The sequence below is a fragment of the Olea europaea genome, chromosome 23, assembly GCF_002742605.1.
Source record: "Olea europaea var. sylvestris chromosome 23, O_europaea_v1, whole genome shotgun sequence".
Classification (NCBI taxonomy): Eukaryota; Viridiplantae; Streptophyta; class Magnoliopsida; order Lamiales; family Oleaceae; genus Olea; species Olea europaea.
In genome coordinates, this window is record NC_036259.1 from 2,316,420 (window position 1) to 2,344,095 (window position 27,676).

General features: G+C 34.9%; 1 protein-coding gene across 1 annotated transcript; it reads right to left on the reverse strand.

Annotated features, from left to right (window-relative positions):
- Positions 1 to 1,457: 1,457 nt before the first annotated feature.
- Positions 1,458 to 11,194, reverse strand: LOC111372115 (lipase 3). Its single transcript, XM_022994293.1, has 9 exons — positions 10,811 to 11,194; positions 8,502 to 8,675; positions 6,541 to 6,937; positions 5,426 to 5,688; positions 5,069 to 5,137; positions 4,857 to 4,913; positions 3,815 to 3,867; positions 3,661 to 3,736; positions 1,458 to 2,719 (listed from the first exon to the last, which is right to left on the reverse strand). Exons 1-9 carry the CDS (start codon positions 10,849 to 10,851, stop codon positions 1,777 to 1,779), a joined length of 2,073 nt encoding a protein of 690 aa, XP_022850061.1. The 5' UTR covers positions 10,852 to 11,194; the 3' UTR covers positions 1,458 to 1,776.
- Positions 11,195 to 27,676: the final 16,482 nt, after the last annotated feature.

A 27,676-nucleotide genomic window follows, 5' to 3' on the forward strand; every position in this document is an offset into this window, starting at 1 on the left:
AGGGTTCAAAAATATAAAAATTCCTTTTCCTACATAGCCAGCGCCTTGGTGCCCAAGATGGGCACTACGACGCTGGGAATTCTACTAGTTTTCAGTACGATGGGTTTCGTGGTGCCCAGTTCGAGTAAAAATTCAGACTGCGCATCCATTAGTATTTTTTCATAACTTTCTCGTCCAATGTCCGATTGAGGTGATTCAAAGCTTGTTAAAAAGATAACTCAAAAGGATACAACTTTTCTTCAGACATCATTCTCTAATTCGAATGTTTTCTATGGAAAACTGGGTTCCAATATGAGGCAAAAACTTCGGAGCATAACTTTTCAGTTGAAAATTGATTTGTAATCATATTTTGACTAAGTTTGATCCATTTGACATCTTTCTTCATCCCATTGACTCTTAATACTCTCGGATCTTCATTGTAAGATTTGACACAACTTTTAAGTATTTGCATTTTGTCCCCGAACTTTGGATATTTTACAATTTGGTCCCTTCTATCCAATTTTGCCAACTTTTGCTTATTTTCTTTAATTTTATCAACCTATATCGTAACATCAAAACACACATTAAAACGTTCTAAAACACTCTCAAGGATAACAAAATAGTAAATTAAGTGACATAAATATCATAAGTGTAAAGCACTCATCAAGTGTTGACAGACCGCTTATGTGTAGAAATCTTGACCATTGATTGGAAAAAGTATTTTCAAAATTAATGTATAAAAATCTACCAATTCACATAATGTCCAAGAAGCTGTCAAACTTGATATATATGTAGCTCGATTGATAGAAGAAGGCTCATATTAACTTTCATAAATTGTTTTACGAAAAGAGAAAAAAAATCGTAAGTATTTTTTTTTTTTTTTCAAGTATGTTTCATTAAATTGTCTTTGGAGTTTGAATATGGGAATATGCGATTATATTACGTATATGAATAATTATGATACTTACTCCTTATACGCCGTACTTACAAATATGTTTTATAAATCGTGTCTTCCTCTTCTAAAATATTATTACGCTTTAATTAACAATGTAATTTTGATTCACTGAAGCCCAAACAAGTGCTTATCAAGAATTATGACGCTTACCTTTTATATATCTTTGACTTGCAAATACAAGTTTAGTCAATCTTGTCGTCCTCTTTTTCCAAAAAATTACGTGGTATGAACAAAGGTTTAGAGGCACTCTTCATCGCACTAGATCTCCAAGTCCACACCATAGAACAAAGAGAAATATACCATCAAACAAACATTAACATGCAACAATAAAATGGCTAAGTGTGTGTTTGAACCACATTATTTTCAAAGAATGTATTTTGAAATCATAGATTGATAGAGAATGTATTGTTAAAAAATAAGGAAATTTTTTGAATTTACATGTAATATTATTTTATTGAATAATGTATGATTAAAATAATGTCAAATTACTGTTTAAAAAAGCAGTTCAAACAAAGCCTAAATGTAATGCGATCAATGATGACAATTCCATTCAAACAATTACAGAGCACAAGTTGACATGCAAAATATTCGTGCATCACATTGGTGAACCTATCGAAAATTGAGCTTGAAGATACATACAGCATTTTCACATTTGGGACATTTTTCTTTAGTTTGCAATTACTATTTCCTAACAACACTAACTTCTCACATCATCTCTATATCACAAGATACACTAAAGTATTTGTCTACACACAACAATAAACAGCCCTTGACAAACAGTAAGTAACCTGAAGAACTCCTAAAAACCCGGGTTTCAGGCATTTTCTGCTATTCCGATCCATTTAGCTCTTCCTTGCTTGTTCATCTTTGCCTTTCAACTTGAGGGATTTCTGGCCATATATCTGCTTTGAAGAAGGTCCAACCAGTAGGAGACGTGACATAACGTAGGCCAATAATTCTTCACGATGTGAGAATGTGAAATCCAAGTGCGCGTACTCAAACTCATTGTATGAAGCCTCCACTCCAGCTTCTTTCATCAACTTATAATGCTTTCTCACCATAGAGGGCCGAATGACCTTGTCCTTTCGCCCGGCAACAAGATCAACAGGAATATCAATAAAGCCATAGTATTCCCCCAAGTCCAATGGCTCGGGAGAACCGTACTCTTCCAAGTTAGCAGCTGCACTCCCATAATCGAACATGATAAACTTCTTCGAGTGCTTCATTTGTGCCAGATGAAGTGCCACACGAAATGCTACACCTGGCATGTCGTTCATATTATAGTGTGGTATCCCCAATACCCCGACCCAGTTTGAACTGTCCCCACCAACAACATAACTCATAAGGGTCTGTACCAATCCCCCAACTGCGGGTAAGTTGTGGAAGTCACGAGCCAACTTATTCAGCAGCATACGGAAAAAACGAGTGGGGATGTAGAAAGCAGGCAGGAAGGGAGCTAAGACGGGAGCAACCAAAAGAAACAGGTACTCCATCATTGTGAACACAAATGTAGAGTCGTCATGAAAGCCAGCAGGTGATAGTAAAATCATTCTTGAAAGCCTGTGGGGCTTCTCCTCAATCCGACGTGTAATGACATATATCAAAATAGCGGCGCCTCCAAGGCTGTGACAAATTGTACAAAGTTCATAAGGCTGTTCACTGCTACTTCCTTCCTCCTGATCATGTCGGCCAGACTTCAACTCAGAAACTTTGATTTCATGTATCTTCTCTATCATTGCTGGTATATCTTGCGTTCCATGCTCATTAATTGAGTAACGCCAATACCTTCACCCATTTAGTACTTTAAGATATTTAAATAATACAAAGAATATGATGTACAAGTTCAGTATCAGAATGGAAATGATTGTCAATACTCTACACCTATATCGTTTTTCCGGACAACTAGAGATGTATGAAAATGTCCAGAAAGAGCATAAACCCCCCTAAAATCCTACTTCTTAACTAAAAGGACATTCTGTACAATGTCATTTCATTCTCAATCATAAAACTCACAAAAAACCAACTCTAACAATGATTCCATGCACCAGAACACCATAAGCCCATGCAGGATTTTTAGGTCTCCGCCTAGACCTAGTGGCGGTTTTGGACGGCCGACTGTATCCATAGGGATGAAATTGAAGTACAAGTGGGAGGGGTGATCAACCAAACCTTAAAAGATTCAAGGTGAAGGATATATTTCTGAAAATAGTAAATAATCGAGGAACTACCTCCATAGACAACTTCAAAATTTCATAAATTCTTTTTAATGATTTAACCAAGTGAAGTGCCAAATTTACACCAAATTGATCATTATTATTTCCATTGATTTTCTGCTTCAATAAATTAAGAGATTGGTGTAGTGAACGAGTAATACAAACTGGGGAAAAAAGGAAGTAAGAAGCAATGGAACAAATTTTAAACTAAATACCATTAAATTAGAACAAACAGTTAAAAGGACATATGTTTCATATAGCACTTTTTGAAAACATTTCGATAAAATACATCACTACTGAATAACAATTTGCTAGAAGTCACCTATCTTTCAGATTTGACTTACAAAATATATTCAACGTTATATAAATTGGTAAACTTCAGTTATCACAATATTAAAAATTTGAATCCGAAAGGTGGAAAGATTCAGAAAATAACTATTCCTTTTCTAGAGAAAATATAAATACTCTTGTGTTCAAATTATAACTTAGAATAATGTGTAAACAGGCACTTACTGTCGTGATGAAATATTTTTGTCAATGTGTTCTCTGGAAACCAGCCCACGAAGATTCCCAAGAAAAACATCATAACCTGAGTATGCAAGAATTTAATCCATGTAATTATGCCTTGATATCCGACCATCAAAATGCATGCTATACAGATACAAACCTTGATCAAAGGCTGCAAAAGCTGGTGAACCAACAATCCCATTGGACACCCAACTGCATCATCATATGATAAGGGTAAGAAAGAAATGTATACACTAGATAAACTCCCGAAAGAAAAAAAAAAAAAAAAAAAAAAGGGAAAAAAAAAAAAAAAAAAAAAAAAAAAACCCCCAAAAAAAAAAAAAAAAAAAAAAAAAAAAAAAAAAAAAAAGAAAGAAAAATGAAGAAGGAAATTCATCAAGATTCCCCATTGAATGAGCTCTTAGAACAGAGCAAGAAAATCTAGCCCAAGAAAAAAATCGATCAATCAATCTACTCTGCATAGCCCACAACGATGTGAAAATTATCCAAATTAAAGGAGAGAGTGCACAATTTTTTTTGATAAGTAATCAAGTAATTTTATTAATCAATGGATAATATATTGTAGGTGTATTATCAATTTAAACAAGAAAGAAACGATATAGAATTTGGCAACCCTTCTATGTGAATAGTGACTGCAGCATTAAATCTAGTATACAAAGTCATATAAAAAAATTCTCTAATATGCTTTGTTGTTCTTGTTTGGTCTTTGAAACAGGCAAACTAATATGTTCATCATTCCATAAACCTGAAGAGCAGGAGGGAACACGAATAAAAAAATATAATTCAATCCATGCCAACCACTTGGCTATAGCCAAATCCCATTAATTGACGAAAGAGCAGCAATAAACACTAGCATCTCTTAAAAATAAGGACCTAATTACACTATTATAGGTCCAATCAATATACGACAAAAGGAAACAATGAATAACCAATAAAAGAAAAAGAGACGTGAAGGTGAAAATAACTAGGATGAAAACAACAAACATTTTTTAAGCATAAAATAAAAAATCGAGCAACAGAATAGTTCTCAACGATTTCTTAGCAATAGAGTAGATCATTTGTCAAATATAACTTCTGATTATGTTGGATGGTTAACTGAAGTATATGGTAAAGCAGGACACATATTTTGCATAATACTTAGTGAACCACAAGTTCCACAACTCGCCAAAAGTATGACTCACCCCATAGATGAATCCAATATTCCATGTTGCAGATAAACAACCTTTCGTGCATCACGCCTGTAACATTGAAATATAAACATCAGTATGCCATTCATAAATAAATCAATTTATTTCATAATTTATATCGTAAAAGCTCAACATTCAGAATGATGATTTTTAAAAGCCGTTATTATAAAAGCGCACACATATGAGGGTATTCAACTACCACACACCTTGGAATCCTTTCCAAAACAAGAATATATCCATCTGCAGTAACCACTCGAATAGCCTCATAAGGGTACCTAAACAGAAAGAAAATTCAAAAATTTACTTGAGAATTGTGGACATACAAATAAATAACTAAACAAGTATGTGCAGAGAGAGTTAGTGTGCGCGCGTGGGTGAGAGAAGAGAGACAGACTTTCTGAATGCAATTTTCTACCACTAGTTCAGTTCTCTCTCTCTCTCTCTCTCTCGCTCTCGAATGCATTTGCTACCACTAGCTCAGTTTTTTATTTTTCTCTGAACAGGGATGGCTGACAGAAATCATCTCAAAAATTTACAAACTGCAGAAAATAAAGTCCCCTTACCCAAGTTCTGTTATGACATCTCGACATGTCCGAGCATCTGTATTGAGGGAATTGTAAGGAGTTGGGTCATTATCTGAAAGAACGGCTGTGGAGACAGTGGTGCCCACACAATCAGCAGTAATGTCTGTAAGACCATCACTGTTATGAGAAAGCCATCTCAACAATCTTCTGAAGGTGTCTGTTGGCGATAGAACACAATGTGCTACTTTATGAACAGAATCAAATATGGATTCTATGAAGATCTCAATAGCTAGATGCAGATCCTAGAAACATAAATAAAGGATTAGAATTCACGTTTATAGTTCCTTTATCTTTGAGAAAGCAAAATAGAACTGGCAGACTTTCATCAATTTTTTTCCCTTTGTCTGTTGAGTTCTCCTTACATGACAGGATGCTTCTGGTCGTAAAATTATAATAAAATGGTAACGCACCATATCAAAGTTTTGAGTCAACAAGAAACATACAAAATATCCAAGATAGATAGACAAATAGCTAACAGAAGGTCATGACTCTGTTAAACCTCTTGCAGTTATATTTTGCAGAGTTGTCAAGTAGATGGCAAATGAGTACTAACTTCCTCATCTCTATGGTGCAGAATTTTGCCCCGGGGGGGGGGGGGGTATCCAACTCAGCAAAGCCTTTGCCCACTGCTTTGAGTAGACCATATGATCCTGCATCACCAATGTGCTTGTCCTGGAGCAACTCCTTCAAACCCTAATTTACTAGGTTCACGACTTCACGGTGCATCATTTTTCGATATTCCTAGTGAAGGAACCTTTTTTCATTTCCGAAAATTATGCCCTTAACATTTACATACATTTCTATTTTTCCATATGTTCTCTCACATATCTTGTTTACTCATGTATGTGTGCATGGTGGGGTTGGGGGTCTCTCCTTATCTGACTTAAAAAAATACATGTTCCATACTTATTCTATAAACATTTTTACTTTTCCACGACAAAATAATTCCACGAGAGGTAGTTAAACAAAATGCAAAGGCTCAAAACAACAAATTAGAAGGTCAAGAATTCCATCAATTCTCAAAAAAACTGGAGACAGGCAGAAAAGATTCTAATCATCATTTAGATAAAAAAAATTGGAAAAGCACATCAGACCTCAACAACACCTCGTCTCCGATCTGTGGCTCGTTGAACAATATGATCCTTGAGGGTTTGCGATCTTCTAGGAGAATTTGTATTTGAAGACAGGAGGTTTCCTGAGTCAGAGGCTTTAGAAGCCCTACGAGAAGACGAAGTAAAGAAATAAAGGGGTATGCCCAAAAGTAATTTCAAAGGGAACAGAAGCCATGAAAGAATACATCTGATCCAATGTATCCAACTTCTATTGTGGTTGGTAAAACTGCTTCGCCTAGAGAGTCTAGAACTTTGTGATAAAGGAGACCCTGGATGAATGTCATCATCACTATCTTCTTCAGATAAATAATCCACACTTGAGGACGTGTCAGAATCTACGGAGAGTTCATGAATGAACTGATTGAAGGATGATACACCACTGCAAACATCAAGAAGAAAATTGTTAAATAACCTAATTCATATAGAGCAAAGAGCAATATTTGTAGCAAGTTTGCAGATAGAGAGGTAGTAAGAAGTCAATATCTCATATGCCTTTTATTTTATATGAGAAAGAGATCTGTGTTGTATAAGCTAATAAAATTGTAAATATTGATCTAAGAAACACATAAAATGACAGCTAGCCCAGTTCTCTCTCTCTCTCTCTCTCTCTCTCTTAATTGTTCACAAATGGAGGAAGAAACCTATAAAATATACAACTAAGCTTGCTTAGTATTGTCCAAAAGCCCAACTCCACAAATACCCCAAGAAATGCAACAATATGTAGCTCTTAACATCTCAAAGTCCCAACCAAATTCAATGCCAAACACACATATACAGCAGTGAAATAAGCCAACTAAGCCATTATCTCAAACATAACAATTTAGAACATATTATCACCCCCCTGTAACTCAAATAAGCTCCGCGAATATTAAAGAATAACAAAATCTATGAATAAGCAAGCATATACAATTATTGATAATACTCAGAACTCTACAGATTGTCAAGCTCTTCTCACCTTTCAACTTTTCCAAAGAGGCACACCACTATTAGAAAGGTTGTTCATTTGGCTGATATTTTCTTCAAAAATGTATAATGCATAGCATGAAACTGACTATCTTAATTGAGAATTAGCAACGTGATCACCAACATAGAAGAACAATTTGTATCCCATACCATGTTTTCCCTTCCTCTGGCTAAATTATAGGCTGAAACTGACTATCCTAATTGAGAATTAGCAAGGTGATCACCAACATTTGAATCTTATGGAATTAGGATTTATTTCACTCCCTTGTCCACTACACTTGACTAAAGTTAGCACTGTAACAATTGAATGATTCTCTGTCTTTATATTTGTTTGCTGGTAGCACTAATAATAATATGAAAAAATAATAATACTAATGTTCAAAGAACTAGGGATTATGAGTAGAAAGAAAATGAACACAAAAACATCTTAAACTACCCATCAAACTGAATGCCTACTCCTGCACATTCTGCATATATCAAAATCAAACACAATGCAAAGTGCCTTATCGATCATTAGATTAACCACAAGGAGAGTCAAAAACTCAAACTTAAGACCAAAATCGCTCAAAGAATTGTCACATTAAGCACGTAATTCCAGTTCCAACCACATATATCGTAATTTTCTAGTTAGTTTCCAAAATGATATTTCCTTTTTGCCAATTACCTAAAGTTTGATTGAGAGAAATACACAGAGTTAAAAAGGAACTAATCAAAGATATAAAACGGAAGATTATTTAGAGAAAGAACAAGCAGAAAACTCTCACAGTCAGATGAAAGATCCTAACATTTCAATCTTAATCCATTCTCAGTTTGAATAGACTTTTCAATCCTTGGGAACCCCAGTTCTCTTGGCCAGTACAACTTGAAAAATGGTAAACAATATCTAGTGCAATATAATGAAAAAAGACAAGAAAATTCTTCATCCAAATCATGACCAGAAAAGAGTTGCTTGAATAACTATCTAGAAGATCAAAACTTACTTTTCCATCCAACGTGGGAGCCGAGGTCCACGAAAAGTCGGCCTAAGCTCCCAGCCATGAATGCCTTCAAGAATAGAAGTTTTCCCTGGTAAGATCGCCAGCAATATAGCTGATACTCCATTTATCAGCCTTACAACATTGTTCAATGATTCATAAGTGATCGTCTTTACCGACCTAATCAAGTACATCACCATGGAAAGAACTTTAAAATGCTTATTATAGTTGACAACAAGAAGACGAAACAAAATGCCAAGCCCAAAGTATAAGTGAGTAAAAAAAATTGTGCATCACCCATGAGAGAGTTTAAATAAAAAATGGATATACCTTTAAAGAGATGAAAAGGAAGTAATCTAAATGTGTAATTTGTGAGAAACACAGGTGTTCAAAGCTTGCATCTCCTAAGAATAAAAGATAAGATATCTTTAGAAGTAAATTCATCTGTTTTCAGTTGGTTCCCACGATCCATATCATACTATTTAGTTTCGAGAGCCCCTTTGCACATACGAAGAACACGAGCCATAGTAGCAAAGCATTTACAGGGCAGCATGTTATTTCAAATGACACATGTTAAGAACTGGTATACCTGTGTTTCAAATGACCTAATTTGATTAAATCGTTAACAAAACTATGTACTGAAATCATCCTCCTAAATGCTTAATTAATTCGTTTAGAGTACTTATAGACTTGGATTTCAGACAAAAACGAAAAGGAAAATGGTGAAAAACTGACTTCCCTCGCCCTTTCCTCTCCTACTATAATAGAAGTACCTGTTTGAAATCATTTTCATTCATAGTTTCTGTTTGCCCACATTTGGACACCTGTTGGAAAATGGAAAATGCTGTTGTGTACCCAGTTTTCCCAAGCAATCATGTCTAAAGCAGGAAAAATTGGTTTGAAATTTTCACTGTACATGAAAATAAACAAATACAATAACAAAAATGTACTCCATGACGGGAGGAGAAAAACACATTTTCCTTTTTCGAAAATGCTCCTTCATGTCAATAAATATGAATATTTAGTTAAATATCATGAAAAAAAATGTTTAGAAGTGAATGTAAAATAGTGTTCTTCGGACCCCCCAAAATATATATATATATTAATTTCTTCCATGTGGACTATGTTAATGTAGAAACCCAACTCTTCCATAAACCAATACTACAGAAATTCAGATTTTCTTTTAGCAAGTCTAGTTCATGTAAACCCTTTGATTTAATTTTAATCCATTCTAATATTTGGGGTCCTTCACAGACTATTACAATGGGCTATTCCAGTTACTTTTCGTTTTTACTTGAGTATATACACCCTAAGCAAAGTCAGTTCCAGTTACCAAAAATTTAATCAATTTATGCTACAATGCATAAAACCCAATTTTCTTATAAAACTGAAGTTCTTAGTATTAACCATCCATTAGAGTATAAAAACTAAACCCATATAAATATTTTCGTACTATCCTTCAACACTCGTGCCCTGGTAAAACCCAACAGAAAGGGCAGACCGAATGTAAGCACAGGCATGTTCTAGATTCTGTTTGTGCCTTGTACATTTTGTCCCCTTTCTCCTAAAAGTTTGGAGAGAAGCTTCACTTAGTGATGTTTATGCTTTTAATTGGATTCCCTCTCCTATCACCGATAACCAATCACCAATCATCTTATGAATATCTCTTCTGATAAGTATCTGTTTACTTTTAAGGCATCAACCAAAAAATAATAAAAAATTGAAGGGACTGACATATCAGTTCTCTGGTTCAGTTTTCTCTCTCCTTTCACTTCTTCTTTGGCACTAGAATTTACCAGTATTTTTCTCATTTGTCAAGTTAACCAGCTAACTAAACTCATTTATCTTGGGCAAATCCAAAGAAGGTTTTCCTGTTTTCATTTAAAAACACACAGCTCCATCCATCTGCTTCTCCCTAAATACCCTAAATGAATACCGAAAATGAATATATTTTGCAGCCCAGTAAATAATTCCACAAAGTATAGAAACAGAAAAATAATAGCTAAATTCAGTTTAATTTAATGCATTAGTCAGTGGAAATTAATGGCGAAAAGAAAACCATAAAAAAATTAATAAGATATTAGCTAAATCCAATTCAATTATAGGCATTAGTACCTGAAAAACAAAGGGGAAAAACTCAAGTCAACAAAATAAATTAATAAATCTTTCTTTTCTGCTAATTAACTTAATCAGGATAATCATCAAATGCATGTATAATTCCAGATTATATAAAAGCACATACAAGAACATTTAAAATATATAATAATAATAATAATAATCTGCACGAGCATACAGAAAAGAAAAGGGAAACTCACTCTTTGGTTACAGCAATAACGCTGTCAACAAATCGTTGCATTGCTGCTTAGATTATATGTGTTATTGTAAGTACAATATATGTACGATTGAAAACGGATATAAATTCGAATAGTTTTCGTACAGTAATAAAAATGATAAATTAAATCTGATCGAATCCTAGAAAACGGAAACCAGAAATCTCGTAGAGAATTGGGAAGGAAGTCCGATGAAGTAGGAATTTTTGTGCAGCGATCCGATGCCGAGTTGTCGTCCAGACGAAGTAATGTCGGTTATAATTGAAAATGGGAAAGGATACGCTGTAGAATTTTTGGTCGCCAAGGACGTGTCGCATTCTGCAACTATTTCCTCTAGTTTCTTATTGCTGACGTGTCCGTAATGGCTACGCACGTGTTTATCCATTCAACAATGCTTTCCACCACTACTAGTGGTGAACATCAGATCTTTATATACGCTTCTTATGGGTGGGTCGAGTTAGTAGAATAAGTAAGTGTGGAGACGTTTGATCACGAGTTCAATTCTCTCTGTCAACATTTTTTCGGTTGAGCATGTCGCACAGAACTTGTTTCGTGCGATTTACCTGTCTAGGGTGGTTTATAAGCTATTACGTCAACTCGATGATTTAGTTAGGTGCACCCGAAGAATAGCAGCTGCGAATTCCTCCGTCATAAAATAAAAAATTAAAAAATAATCAGATCTATATGATGTTTGAGCCCCAATTTCCTTTTTAGAATGTATTTTGAAATAATAGATTAACGAATAATGTGTAACTAAAAATAATAAAAAATTTTAATATTTTTTTATTAAAAACGTATGATTGAAAAGAATAGAAAAAAATGTATTTCGTAAATAATGAATGTTAAATAAGAAACTTAGTGTTATTGAACATTAGTTTAGATATCAATATATCATAAGTAAAAATAGTTGAAAAAATTAGGGATAGACTCTCCATCCTTAGGCTCCATTTGATTTGCGTTCTAATTTTAAATTTTGAATTTATTATTATTTTTTTTTTTAGATGATCCATTTTAAAAATTGTAGGAAATATGTTTATGTCAGTCTAGAAAACTTATTTTCAAGCTATCATATTTAATTTTTTATCTCTTGTGTGGGTCTGTAACAATTATATTTTTCATTCTCATTCTTCCAAAAATGGGAATTAAACAGGGCTTTAGTTGCATTATCAAACCGCTAAGCCAATGTTTGAGTCCCATTTTTGGTTGAAAATTACTTTTGTATTAATGGATATTTGGAGAATGTCTTAATAAGTAGAGATATGTCTTAGATTTTTTGTGCAATATATTGTATTGAAAGAATGTGTGATTAAAAATGATTTTTTTTTTTAAAAAAAAAAAAGGAGTTTTAAGATAATTGGACATGAACATGGACTAAAAATGGAAAAAATAACATGATATTTAAGTTTCAAACTAGGCCTTCGTATTCTAGACTGGGCTCTTGATAATACTATGGATATCTAGTCAAATCTATGCCACAAAAAGGCAATATTGAAGAGACAGGAATAAACTCCTTACATGATATACTTAGAGAAACATCCACCTGTCGTAAGGATGATAATGACTACTACAAATATAACATGTTCTACTTCTATACGATCCTTCTCCACCATATAATATGCACTAATATGACTTGGTAGAATAGCCAAGACATTTAACAACAAATTTAAATTCATGAAATGAAACATCAAATTATTTTTTTTAAATTGTTTAATGATATGAAACAGTTTTTTTTTTTTTTTAACTTTTCATTCCAATTTATTCAAATTTCTAACATGTATGAGATTTATACGTGGAATTATATAAACACAAAAGTATACCACGTAGCCTATATGTTTCATTTCAATATATATATACTAAAAAAAAAACTTTTAAAATGTCAAAGGTTATGAAATGCCAAAGGACTTTGCATTTATTCTACACATAAAATACATTGAAATGAAACCAAAACAATTATTCTCTTAAATATTCAATGAAGGGCTACCAACATTTTTTTTAAAGGCCAATTGGATTTTACATTTCATTTCTTCCAAGTCATTTATACCCTCCATTTATTCATATACAAAAAATTGTTTTGCCCATTTTCCATAGCCTAAGGCACTTTGAATTTGAAATTTTTCTAAAGGGGAGGCAAAGAGTACGCTGAATTTTTACATATTGAACACAAAAGGGTATTCAAACTTCAAGCATTAAGGTAGGGTGTTCTCGGCACTTGTGTAAGTGGTTAAATAATTATTTGTTTTCGTTTCGCATTAAACGTATTGTTGTGTCACTCATGAATGAGGCACCATTTGGTGGCTCAAATAAGAGAAAGAGATTGAAGGCGACACTATTATTGTGTCACTCATGAAGGAAGCACTGTTTGTTGGTTCAAATAAGAGAGAGAAATTGACGGTGACACAAAAATCAAAGTTTGCATTTCTGAAAACATATATGTATTTTATCATTTACTCTTGTGTCTTCCTACTGAGTATTATTAGTAGTACTCACATCCACTACAATCTCAAAGGTTGATGTGAGGCATGGCGGCGGCTTGCTATAGTTGCAAGTGCTCGGCAATTTGAAAAACTTTCAACTTTCTAGTAAAATTTTCAATTTATGTAAATGTATTATGAATAATTAGATGGCACTTTTAAAGACATTTAAACATCTGTTTCGTTCAGTTTTATGCACTATTCATGTCAACCATAATTTGTAAACATTGGTATGACTATGACCGAAGTTTATTCACTGCTGATTATAATTCCAGATTCTGTCTTCCATTTGAAAATAGTATAATTTGAGATACATTACATATTTTAGAGTAAAATCAATGGTATTTGAAAGGTCTATGAGTCTTCTAATAGTAGCCTTTGGAATTTCCTTAAAACATTTTCTAGAGAAAAAGTTATGTCTATTTTGGTAAACTGCGTCGTTTCAAATTCGGGTTTTCTGTCCAGCATGTTCGAGCAATATTTTCATGCTTCAATCGCTATCATCAAGCCCCCCAAATTTTTATATGTGGTACAATATGAATGCTTTAGTCCCTATAAAAATTTCATAAATTTTTACCAACATTTGCTAGGACAAATATATTTTTCTTCCTCTATTGTTCAATCCGAAATTGCTGAATAACCTCCAAATGTTTTCTAAAACCAAATTTCATCATAATTTTATAAGTTTATATGAATAACTACCTCCCATTATATTTTTATTTATTTTCAAAACCCAAAACTTTTTAATTTAAAAATTACTTTGGCTAACATTAAAGGGGTCAAACTAAAAAAAGATCGATTACTTTTAACGCTTTGGGTTCCGAAAATTCGGGACGTTACAGGAAAAACGAGAGAGAAATGAAGAAGAAAAAAATGAAGTAGAAAGAAGGACTGAATTGCGTTTTAAAAACAGGTGTCGTTCGAGCGAAATTCGAGCGAGGACATTCTGTTATTGTCGCTCAAGCGATAATCAAGTAAGACGCAATTGACAAAAATAGCACTAGCATATGAAAGTGTAGAATTTCACCCCCCAATTTAAAATTTTCGACTTTTAGCATCACTTCAAAAACTTTAAAATCTAGCACCTTTTTTTTTTTAACATAGAATAAAAATATTACCAACATGGCACGCACTACAACATGTCTATCCACCCAAATGAGCAGATGATCACATATATGACATGCTCAATGATTAGACACGCATCCCCACACATAGAGATTAATTTCGAATGGAGTAAATTTTATACATGACCCACGTGAAAAGTGCACTAAATACATGCAAGCAAGACACAAAACCTTAAATTTGTAAGAAGTGACAGCTAAATCACTGCAAAAAGAGTCTATTCCCAGATGCATGAAAATCAAATCTAATGCCACTAGGACCTATAATTCAATGAAACGCGGTGTATAATGTTCTTTCTCCCCCTTTCTATAAGAACCTTTTTTTGTTTAAATCTTATGTACAAGCCCATCTTCCTTAAGCTACTAAGAAGGCTCATGTAGCGAGTTTTGGGTCGGTGACTCCCAAATCAGTTGACTTTAGGACACAGATTATGAAAGACACCTCAAACTTAATTGCTCGAGTCAATTAGGCTACGAAGACAGGTATAATTTGTAACTCAATAATAATATTTTCTAGTGAGACTTGAGGGAAACACCAGAATTTATGTCATCCAGTTCAAGATCAATTCAAGCCCAAGGTCAACCTCATCAACAACTTATAGCCATCCCAAACCTCACACATGCGGTTAAGACTTACTTATAGGGTCCCAGTGTATGCTGTACAGATAAGATATGAAGTGACATATACCGAGTACTGCACACAGACTCAATTTTAGTAATGGGAATTAGGAGCTAACCATGTATTGAATGCAAATTGGATCACAAGTTGCAAATTCAAGTAAACATATACAATACAATGCTATAGGAACACGGAAAGACCTTCCCTAAATTTTTATTTTTTTTATTTTTTTTCTTTATATGATGAAATTTAAAAAAAAATGAGAGATAGATGCAAATCAACATAAACATGCAGTGAGATGAATACAAAATTGAACAAATTAAATGAACTAAACATGTATGTACCTAAGAAGGTGATCAAGGAAGGACACAGATACCGACAGCCTTTCTAAATGACTCAACCTCATATAGTCCAGGGGTTTACTGAATAGACCGGCAACCTGATTTTCTGTAGAAATATGTTCTAGGGATACCCAATTGGGCTCAACAAGCTCTCGAATGAAGTGATGACGAATGTCAATATCTTTGTGGTCTTAGAATGCTGAACAGGATTTTTGGAGATGTTGATAGCGCTAGTGTTATCATAGAACACAGTCATGGTACCCTGATTTATCCCATAATCACTAGCATTTGCTTCATCTACAACAATTGAGTGCAACACCGGTTGCAATGTGTTCTGCCTCGGCTGTAGACAGAGAGACTGAGTATTGTTTCTTACTCATCCATGACAAAAAATTAGAACCAACATCGAAACATCCACCCAAGGCACTCTTTTTCATCGGCATTTCCAACCCAATCGACATCAGAGTAGTCGACGAGATCAAAATTAGACTCTCTAGAATATAAGATCTCATGATCTACGGTCCCATTAACATACCTAATGATACGCCTCACTGTACTCAGATGGGATTCCTTAGGATCTGTCTGAAATCTCGCACACACTCCAACATTGAATACTATGTCGGGTCTACTGGCTATAAGATAGAGTAAGCTACCTATCATACTCATTTACAATGTCTAATCAACACTCTACCTGTAGAATCATGATCAAACTTAACACTCGTGCTCATGGGTATCCTTGTGTATTTTTTTACTATCCAGTCCAAATCGCTTTACAAGATCTTTGACATACTTTGATCGAGAAATAAACAACCCATAGTTAGTTTGCTTCACTTGAAGACCAAGGAAGTAAATTAGCTCTCTAACCAAACTCATCTCAAATTCTTGTTTTATACATTCAGCAAACTCATGAGCAAGAGAGTCAATGGGAGAGCCAAACACAATGTCATCGACGTAGATCTATACTATAGTTATGGTTACTTCAATATAATAAATAAAGTTCTATCTGCACCACCTCTTGAGAATCTATGGTCAACGAGGTATACAGTGAGTCTATCATACCAAGCTCTAGGAGCTTGCTTCAGACTATAAGGGCTTTATTCAATTTATAGACATAATGAAAAAAACTTGGGGTCAATGAGCCTTTTGGGTTGTTCAACATGTGCCTTTTCTTGAAGTATTGCATTCAAGAAGGCACTCTTGACGTCCATTTGATACAGCTTAAATCCTAAGGTACAAGCAATCACAGGAAGGATGCGAATGGGCTCAAGAAGTGCAACAGGGGCAAATCTCTCATCCAAATCAATGCCTTCAACTTGAGTTTATCCTCGGGCAACTAGCCTAGCCTTATTTCTGGTTATGGCACCTTGGTCATCTATTTTATTCTTGAAAATCCATTTAGTACTGATAACATTGCAATCATCAGGCCTAGAAACTAAAACCCATACATCATTTCTCACAAATTGATTAAGCTCCTCATGCATTACATTCACGCAACATTTATCTCTAAGGGCTTTCTCTACCTTCTTAGGTTCAATCTAGGATATATAGCGGGTGTATGTTAGGTTATTTAGAACTCTCTTACTTAGCCTCATACCTTCATCTAGATCTCTAATGATATTGTCCTTAGGATGGTTTGATTTTACTTTGGACGATGATTCTTTAGGAAGTCTAGATTTATCACTCGATGGTTGATTCTTATCAGAGGTGTCTACGCCTTTAGGAGAGCATGGAGATCTAGGGATAGGTTGTTCTTTGGCTTTAGTTGTCGCATCTTGATCATCACTTACATCGTCTAAATCAACCTCAATTTCCACACCCTCCCCCTCAGTGAAGGCATCATCAACCACAACATTATGGACTCCATGACACTTTAGAGGTTTGTTTATTTTTTATCCTAAGTTGTTTCCCTTGTTGACAAGGTTTACATTGTTGACAAGGTTTACACGCAGCATTTTCATTTTGTTCAATTTCAGGTAAACCACAACAATTTTCTTTTTAACCAATTTTGACAAGCTTTTTATAGTTCACATGACCAAGTCTTTGATGCCAAAGCTCAGTCACATCAATTTTAGCATTGCTGCACATATAGTTTGAGTTGGGGAAAACTCTATATCAGTTATCAAAAGTTCTGACACCTTCGAGGACAACACCACCTGAAGAGTCATAGACAGTATACCTCTTTTAGATAAAACTCACTTCGTAATCAGCATCACAAATTTGACTAATGCTTAACAGATTGGACTTTAGACCCTCTACATAAAGCACATTCGATATTGTAAGAAGTCCATTTATGTTAATGGTACCTTTACCATGGATAGGTACCGTAGTCCCGTCTCAAAGGTAGTTACACCACCGTTGCAATCATCAAGGGTAGAGATAGGGTTGTCAATGGGCCGAGCCAGTGAAAGCACGAGCTCGACTCGGGCTCGCCACAAGCCGAGCTCGTGCTCTTTTTGAAACGAGCCGAGCCGAGCTTGTGACTCGTGGGAAGCTCGTGGGCCGAGCCCGGCTCGCGAGCAGACGTCGTTTTTCCTTTTTTTTTGGAAACAAATAGGTAAATTGAAAATTAAAAATTAATTTTAATTTTTAAATCGTGAATTATATATAAAAAACTAGGTAAAAAATTTAAACCCTCTTCCTTTATCCAGACTTGGGGCCGGCTACTTAAATTTAGAGTATGCGAAGTTAAAAATTGTATTGTTTGTTTGTTTATTCGTGTACAATTTTTTAAAGAAAATTTAAAACAGTATTAAAATTTTTTTTTAAACAACGCTGCGCATCCCCTTGCATATAATCTTCGAAGAAAATCCCTTTTAAAAATTGAAAGAGTAATCGAATGCCCTTTCAATTGTCAGAAGTCTTCACTTCAAAGATTATATAGAAGTCTTTCACTTAGAATATTATATATAATCTTCAAAGTGAAAGACTTCTGATAATTAAAAGGGCAATAATTCGATTACCCTTTCAATTTTCAGAAGGAATTTACTTCAAAAATTATATGCAAAGGTACACACAGCGTTGTTTGAGAAAATAATTTAAAATGTAGATATATAGTAGTGATAATACTAAGTACTAACAAAAACTTAAATAAATTGGTGGAAAGAATTTTTTTTATTTTTTATTTTTAACTAAAAGAGATAGAAAAAATTAATTTTTTTTATTTTTCTTTTTAAAATAGATAAAATATAAACCCTCCTCCTTTATTATGGCTTGAGCCCATAGATATTTGATGAGAATGAGATACAGATAGTGACGACATGGTTTGGCAGTGGTAGTAGATGAACACATTGCAGATGAATCAAATCTATACGAATTAATGCCTTGAAATAAATTAAATATTTTCTCATCTTCTTCTTCAATTTCAGCGGAAGGAGTAGGTGCAGATGGTACCCGACTAATATTGGTACCCATTTAGTTCGCTTATAATTCATACATTTCACATAATGTTTGCTCTAAATTTCTATATGTGATAGGTGTATCAAATGTTAAGGCATTTGAAATTTGATCAATTATATATTTAGTTCCCAATAAATTATATCGGGGATCCATCACGCATGCTAAAGGAAATAATATAGGCAAATCTTCCCAATATTTTCTAAATTTTAATTCCATAACAATTATAATTTCACTAAAATCAAGGTTATTTCTATATTTATGAAATGTTCTTGCAATTATATAAAAACGTTCAAGCACCATACAGTTGGTGGGATAGTAAACGTCCGATAAAATTTTAGTGGTTTCATAAAAAGATGTCAAAAATCTTTTAACTTTCAAAGCTAAATACCAATCACGTTTAGCCAACATACCCTCGTCATCACTTCTAACATGTCTATTGTTATAAAAGTCAGTTATTAAATGTTCAAAACCTTCACATGACTTTAATAACAACTAAGTAGAGTTCCACCTAAGACCTACATCGCTAACAAATGTTTTTGCATTTTGCACTCCTATTTCGGTACAATAATCCTCAAATGCTTGTTCTCTACTTGGGGAGATTGCGATATATATTAGTGCGTTCCTAATATTTTGAAGTTCATCTTTTATATGTTTTAAATCATCCTGGACAATTAAATTCAAAATATGATATACACAACGAATATGAAACAAATACCCACCAAAATCAGGTTATAGTACCCTATGCAATTTTTCAACAACTACTTTATTAACACTATCATTATCGAAAGTAAATGAACGAATTTTACATTTACAATGATATTCTCTAACAATACTAATAATAGCATTAAATATATTATTAGCGTTGTGAGGAAACTCAATAATTCTAAAAGCAATAATTTTTTTATGCATGTACCAAAGTGGGTCTATATAATGTGCAGTTACAACTATATATGCTATTTTATTAATCCCTTCTCATATATCCGAAGTTAAAGATATGACCCCCCCCATATTTTTGCAAATCCATAATTAATTATTATTTTGTTGAAGTAAAATATTGTATCGTATCGGAACGAAGAGTGTTTCGACTTATCCCAACGTACCTTGTCTGCAGATAGTCTTTCACATACCAAACGTAGTGTTGGTTGTCAATTAATACGAAAGGAAACTCAGCACCAGCAACAAGTTTCACCATTCCGGTTCGAGCTTTCTCCTCCGAATACACCCATGTGGATAGGGGTGTAGTAGAACCACCGGCGTCTGGATTGTCAAATTGCAATTGTGTTTGACAGCCTAGAATAAGCCCGTGTTTGGCCGCACATACTTTGTAATGACGGTTGAGATGGGTGGTACCAATTCCTCTTTGTCATGCCAATCTTTGTTGGTAGTATTTACATACTGCTTTGAATTTTTGGACTCCATTGACGATTTTTTCTGCTGAAATCAACTTAAAGTGATTCCAACATTTTGCTTTTTTTCCCCTTTCGCTTTCTCCTCGCATCAGGAATGTTTAATTCAGCCTCTTCTTCCTGATCGTGTTCTGCTTCGGAAACATCAATATCATCCAAATTAATTGAATAATTTGGATTGCCGCTTACATGATGATGAAAATCCAAATATGGAATATCTTCAGGTAGGGGTACGTCATTTAGACCTTCAAATTGATTCTGAAGTTGACTTTGCGGTGTCATAGACGATTCATTTCCTCCCACACTGAACAAGTTTTCGACAAATGTGCGTGGATCCATTTGTTTAATTGTAATAAGTAATAACTAGTAAAAGAATAATTGTATAAATGTAGTGAGAAATGAAAATTGGATGAAATTTCAATAAATATAGTGAGAACTGAGAAATGAGAATTGGATATTGTATAAATTGTATATAAAAATAGCACAATTATCAACAAAACACAAGAGAGTTGAGAGAAAGATAATTAAAAGTTGAGAGTGAATTGTAGAAAATTTTGTGGTTAAATGTCACTATTTATAGAAGAAGAAAAAAAATAATTAAGGACCAAAACGGTCATTGAAAAAATTCAGTGACCGTTAACGGTAAAAAAAAAAATTTAATTCAGGGACTAAAACGGTCACTGACAAAAGTCAGTAACCGTTACATAAAGTGACCAAAACGGTCACTTTTTAAAAAAAGAGACCATTTCGGTCACTTTAAAAAATGAGCCCACAAGCCCAGCTCGTGGCTCGTTTGGAATGAGCCGCGAGCCTGCGAGCAGCTCATTTTTTGTGTGAGCCGAGCGGGTTCGGTTCGCCCATTGAAATGGCCCGCTCGGCTCGCGCTCGTGTTTTTACAAGCCCGAGCCGCCCACGAGCTCCATTTTCGCGAGCCAACGAGCCGCTCGGCCCATTTGCCACTCCTAGGTAGAGAACAAGCCCTTATTTCCACACGTGTCTAGAACAAGCACTATCAAGATACCACATACATATATTTTGAGCCTTATATGTAACATGAGCTACAAAACAATTCAGATTCTGACCACACCTAGCCATAAGGGATTTCTTGACCCAAACTTTTCTAGAGGTCGAGGTGATCCTAGTCAATTTTGTCACCATCTCAGTTAAGTGACTAACCTGATTTGAGAGGAAGCTAACCTGACTAGGGATATCTTGACTTCTATTTCTATTAGCTAGCTTACGACACTTAGGTTTCGTGTATCCTAAAGCTCAACAGTGACGGCAAGTGGATATGAACCTAGGTTCAAAAACATGTGACTATTGATGCTGAATTTTAGGTACGAAGGTCTTACGGGCTCTAATGGATTTTAGTTCTGTGACACTCTTGCTTTTGAGTTCTAGATTAGCTGAGTTGCTAGAGTTGTTGGAAGCAGGCATGAATGTGGTCTTGGATGAACTGGGCATGTTGCTATCACTCTCCAATCCTAGACCTTGCCTATTCCCAGCTGGTTTGTTCATTCCTAATAGGTCATCTAATTTCTTAGTCCCACTCATGAATGACTGAAGATGAGTATTAGATTTCTCTAATTCACTAGTCAATGTCTTAACCTTGTTTTCTAGCTTCTCATTGACACATTTCAACTCACTAAGGCTTTTAGATGAAGTCTGAAGATCAGTTGTGAGCCTCTATTTTTCTCCCTCAAGTTCGTCTACCTTCTTGGACAGGGCTTTATTTACCTTCTTTATTTTAAGACTTTCCTTAAACAGAAGTTGATAAGCCTTTTGTATATCGGTCTCATCCTCAGTCTTGTCACTAAAGTTCTCATCGTGTACCTCTTTCTCAACCTTATCACTCTCCTTATTTGACTCGCTCTTAAATGTGATACAAAAGCCATATATCCATTTTCATCTTCATTGCTAGAGGAATCACTTTGATCACTTGAGTTCGTTTTATAGTCAGTCAATGACACAGCTAATGCCTTATTCATTCCTTTTTTCAATTTTTTCTTAAAACTAGGACATTCATTCCTATAGTGACCGAATCCCTAACATTCATGGCATCTAATAGTCTGAGATTTTTTACTAGAGTTCTTAGCAGTTGGTTTATCACTCCTATCTTTCTAGAATTTACTACGGGCTCCTTTCTCTCTCTTGAGGCCATCTTTTGCCATCTAAAGCTTTCTGGAATTTCTTCACAAAGTAGGCGATCTCTTCATCTCTAAGGGTTTCCAATTCAGATGACTCAGACTCATCTTCATTAAATGTGTTCAAAGCTATGGACTTGTTTTTCTTAGGTTGTGTGATACTGAGTTCATAGGTTTGAAGAGATCCTACAAGTTCTTCTATCTTAACTATGTCCAAGTCATTGCTCTCTTTATTGCTATAACTTTAGGTTTAAATCTCTCGAGCAAAGACCTAAGAACTTTTCTAAAAAAATTGAATTAGGGAATTCTCTCGTCTAGGTTAAAGCTAGAGTTCACAAAATCATTCAATTTTGCATAAAATTCATCAAACGATTCATTGTCCTTCATACTAATTTCTTCAAATCTAAAGGCTAACATTTGCAATTTTGAATTTTTTACCGTTTTAGTTCCCTCATGTGTAGTCTTTAGAATGTCCCAAACTTCTTAAGCATTTCGCACATTGACACTCTACTAAACTCTTCAGGGGACACAGTCATAAATAAAGCATTAAGTCCTTTGTTATTCCAATTGCAATCATCTAATTCTTTTTTAGTCCATAGTAAAATATCAGTGAGAGTGATAGGCACTGACACAGTAGTGGATGGAGGTTTCCAACCATTTTTCACACTCACCCGAATGTGTTCATCTAGGGACTTAAGAAATGCACGCATCCTAACCTTTCAGCCGGCATAGTTGTTTCAGTCAAAATACGGAGCCACAGATAGTGACTGACTTATCTAGACAACAATGGGTCAGGACTCTAGGTTTGGCTCTATACCACTTGAAATAACGTAGTTTAACCCAAATAACACCTAGAGAGGAGGTGAATAGGTGTTTATTCAAAATTTTCACTAATTTACTAATAAATGTAACAAGTCACAATTATTAATATGTCCAGATCAATTTTCATACTTTACTATACTATGTTGAACATTCGGAAACAAATAAATTGTAGAAACATAAAGAACACAATTATTTGATGACGGATAAACCCCAACGTAAAACTCTGGGCACAAGCCAGTACGAATCCACTATAAACAAAAGTATCACTTACAATCCGTCAGACTCAACCGACCCTAGTTTTTTTGACCTCCTTTTTGCAATTTTCCAAAACCCTCCTAGCATGTGTGATCCTGCACCAACTCCCGGCTTCAAGCTCTCCTAGATTATGTGCCCCTATGCCAATTCCCAACACTTGACTTTATCTATCTCCTGTGGATTCCTGAGAACTCCCCATTCTTCAATGATTGGAACTCCGATCTCCTTCATTGATCTTCAAAACTCAATGGATGCTCTAGAATGATTAGTTATGGTGTTTGTTGAAAGTGGATTTGATGTTTTTATGTAGGTACGCCAAGAGAATTTTGGATTGAATGAATAGATCAAAGTATAGAATAGTTTCTTCAAGTTCAATCCACAAGAAAACGACTTAAATGCGGCGACAGGTATTTATATGAGATGTTTTGGATCATATGGGTCAGGGCAAAATCTCGAAAAAAGTAAAATAGGGTTCTCCAGGTAACACTGTCACTTGAGCGAAAAGCGAGCAACGCTGTTTTGCTTGAGCGAGGCAGTGGCGAAAAGTTAGCGACAAGCTCTCTATTTTTTACGCTCGAGCGATCTCCTGACGAGTAGTGGTGAAACTTCGACAACACACCCGGCATTTCAAAAATCAAACCCTAGCATACTTTTGCAAAATTGCAACTTAGTCCCAAACTTTCGAGCATGTACAAATGGACCCCTAACTTTTAAACGTTGACAAATTGATCCCAAACGTTTTGAACAGTTATAATTTGACCCTTTTGTTCACAGAATTGCCAACTCAAGATCTAACATATTTCTTTAATATTTTCACTTTGTGCCTTTTAAATACAATTGGCTAAACATTTTTGTGTTAGGATGAATGAGGAAGCTTGATCAAACTATATTAATTTATATTTTTACTTTTTAATGCACTAATGCTTATGTTCTTGTGAATTTACCATTGTTTTTAGTGCAGTATCATTATTGTGGACATTAAGAATCTCTTGCACATTTTAGACCGAGATGGTAAAATCATAGGTTCTTGTAGGAGATAGAGATATATTCTTAACTCTAGGTAACCATTTGAGCTATTCTCACAAATGTTTAATGCTATTGATTATTTTTAATTGACATAGAGATATAGTAGGTTAAATTAATTGATTAGGGTTAATTTCAAATTGCGTGTGTTATTGTTAAAATTGAATCAGTCGGCGTATGGTTGGAAGAAACACATTGAGAAATCGACTCGGACTTAAAATCTATTTTATCACTTGGACGCAACTTGTGCACTTGTTACATATGATTTTAGTGAACAAGTTTTTGGTGCTATCGCTAGGGAGTGTTTTAATTTGATTGCTAGTTTAGTTGTTATTCATTTTAACTTTTTTATTTTATTTATAATATTTTTATTTTGCGCATATAGTTCTATTGTAAAGTTGACTTCTCTATTTTTTGTTTTCCTAGATCTTCATTAGTGTATGCATTGATTGCAAAATCTCGATCTTGTCGAATTTGATCCAAAAGTTGAAGTATCTTTTCCAAGAAGGTTTAGGGGAACAACAATAAGTGAGAAGAGCACAACATGAGATGGCTCAACAAGAAGAACTTGATATATCCCAACAAGGAGGCAATGTTGACCTTAATGCTCAACCGAACATGTTCCCAAAGTTGGCATTCTTCTGGGCTTCAATAACCAAGCGTGTAGGATTCAAAATCCCATGGTAAATGAGGAAGTCACATTATTTTGAGATTTCCTAAAAAGCCCTATGATGAAAAATCATTCGAATATCATCTACCCTTCTTATGGGCATCTGAACTTTCAACTTTCTGCTGGATGCTATTCATTTACAACTCCATATCATTATATGGAAGAATCGATGAAAACCCACATGCTCACATTGCGCAGTAAGTGGAAAATGCTAGTAACTTCAATTATGAGGGTGCAAGTGTGGTGGTAAGAGAGTGGCTTGACACTTTATCATCAGGGAACATCATGAGTTGGGTGAAGGTAGTACAAAAATTCACAATCAAGTTCTTTTCACCCCTTCCTGTGGCTAAGCTCAAATGTGATATGACCACCCTTCAACAAGTTGACACAGAAAGCTTTCTGAGGCTTGGGAAAGGTTTAAAAACATGCTTAGAAAGTGTCTAAACACTGATTTGACTCCCTCTTGCCGTTCATATGTGGATTCATCTTCAAATGGGTCAATCCAAACTAAGAGCATTCGGGAAACATATGATTTATTTGAAGTAATGAGTGAGCATAGTGTTAGGTAACCTAATAAATGGGAGCTAGTGGAGCTCGCGATAGTGAAGCATATTCTCTAGTTTTAGCCAAGATCAACTTTCTAACAAGAAAAACAGAAGGACTTTCTATATCTACCTCTACTTCTAACTCCGCACACATGACACAATCTCCTCAAATTTGTGATACATGTGGAGCAAACCATTTAAGCTCAACTTGTCCATTGATTGGATATGGTTTTGCATCCATTGAGCAAGGAGCATATGCTTACAACTTTCAATGCCAAGGAAACATATAACCCCGGTTGGCAAAATCATCGAAACAGAAATATGGAAACAATCAAAATGTGATAAACTCAAATGCACAGGAAAAGAAAGAAGATGGAAATAGGCCATTCCTAAATTTGTAAATCATCAATTACAATATCAAAAATGCAATGATGCCTCTATGAAAAATTTGGAACTTCAAATGTGCCAAATTGCCTAGCTTCTCCCCGAAAGGCAACAATGAGCGTTATCTAGCAATACTGAAACAAATCCAAGAGAGAATGTGCAAGCTATTACCAATAGAAATGGGGTGCAATTACCTAAAATTATGGTAACACAAGCAAGGGTTCAATTTGACAAAGCACCCAAGGAAGAAGATGGGCATGTGCAAGAGCCTGGTATTAGTGTTAAAGTAGCCAAGGAAATTTAACCAGAGCCATTCATATCAAAGGTTCCAACACTGGTAAAGGCATGTGTACCTCCTATTCACTTTCCACAAAAACTTCAAAAGTATAAGCTCGATGCTCAATTTGGTAAAATTTTGGAGGTATTCAAGAAGCTACACATCAACATTCCATTCATTAATGCAATGACTTAAATACCAAATTATACCATGTTCATGAAGGACATTCTTTCCCACAATAGAAAACTTGAAGAGCATGAGACAGTGATGCCAATGGAGGAGTAAAGTGTTATTCTACAAAATAAATTGCCTCCAAAAATCAAAGATATAGGGAGTTTTACTATTTCATGTACTATTGATGATTTAAATTTTAGTAAAGCTTTTATGTGATCTGGGTGCTAGCATTAATTTAATGCCTCTGTCAATTTTCAAGAAATTGCGCTTGGAAGAGGCCAAGGCAACCACTGTGTCCTTACAATTGGCTGATAAATCTATCAAGTATCCAAAGGATGTCGTTGAAGATGTCCTCGTTAAAGTGGACAAGTTCATCTTCCCGATCGACTTTATTATTCTTGACATAGAGGAGGACCATGACATCCCTGTTATCCTAGGATAACCATTTCTTGCTAATAGTTGAGCTTTGATTGACATACAAGAGGGGCAACTCATCTTAAGGGTCCAAGACGAACAATTTATATTCAATATCTTGAAGGCCATCAAGTACCAATCGGATTCGATTCATGCTTTCGAGTAGACGTTGTTGATCATGTGGTAGCCGATTCTCTTTACGAGCTTTTTAAGGATCCTCTTGAAGCATGTCTTGTAAGCTCTTCGAGTACCAAGGATGGGGACCCTAAAATTGAGCACATGACAATTTATTTGGTGGCTACATCTTTTTGCTCTTACAAGAGGGCACCATAATTTAAGGATTTGAAAAAGAACTCTTCATCACCACTACCATCTCTTCAACAAGCATTTATACTCGAATTAAAGCCTCTTCCAACTCATTTGAGATATGTCTTTTTAGGTGAATTATCTACACTTCCAGTCAACATTTCCAATTCCTTAAGCGAGTTGGAGGAAGTGAAGTTACTTTATGTGTTAAGGAAACACAAAGGAGGCCATCTATTGGACTATTGCTGATATTCGAGGAATTAGCCATTTACTATGCATGCACAAATCCCTGTGGAGAAGAACCTTAAACTATTAGTAGAGTATGAAAGGCGGCTGAATCCAAATATTGAAAAAGTGGTGAGAGCTAAGGTGGAAAAGTGGCTAGATGCGAGCATAATTTATCCGATTTTAGATAGTGCATAGGTGAGCCCCGTTCAAGTGGTGCCAAAGAAATGAGGTGTCACTGTAGTGGAAGATAAGGAT

What these genes read in the sequence shown, in the direction of transcription:
- LOC111372115 (XM_022994293.1), bottom strand. Translation starts at nt 10,851, where the DNA reads ATGCAACGATTTGTTGACAGCGTTATTGCTGTAACCAAAGA. An exon ending in GATGTCATAACAGAACTTGG is followed by an intron (nt 5,138 to 5,425) that starts GTAAGGGGACTT and finishes CTTTCTGTTTAG; the next exon opens with GTACCCTTATGAGGCTATTC. An exon ending in ATATTGGATTCATCTATGGG is followed by an intron (nt 3,868 to 4,856) that starts GTGAGTCATACT and finishes ATGATGATGCAG; the next exon opens with TTGGGTGTCCAATGGGATTG.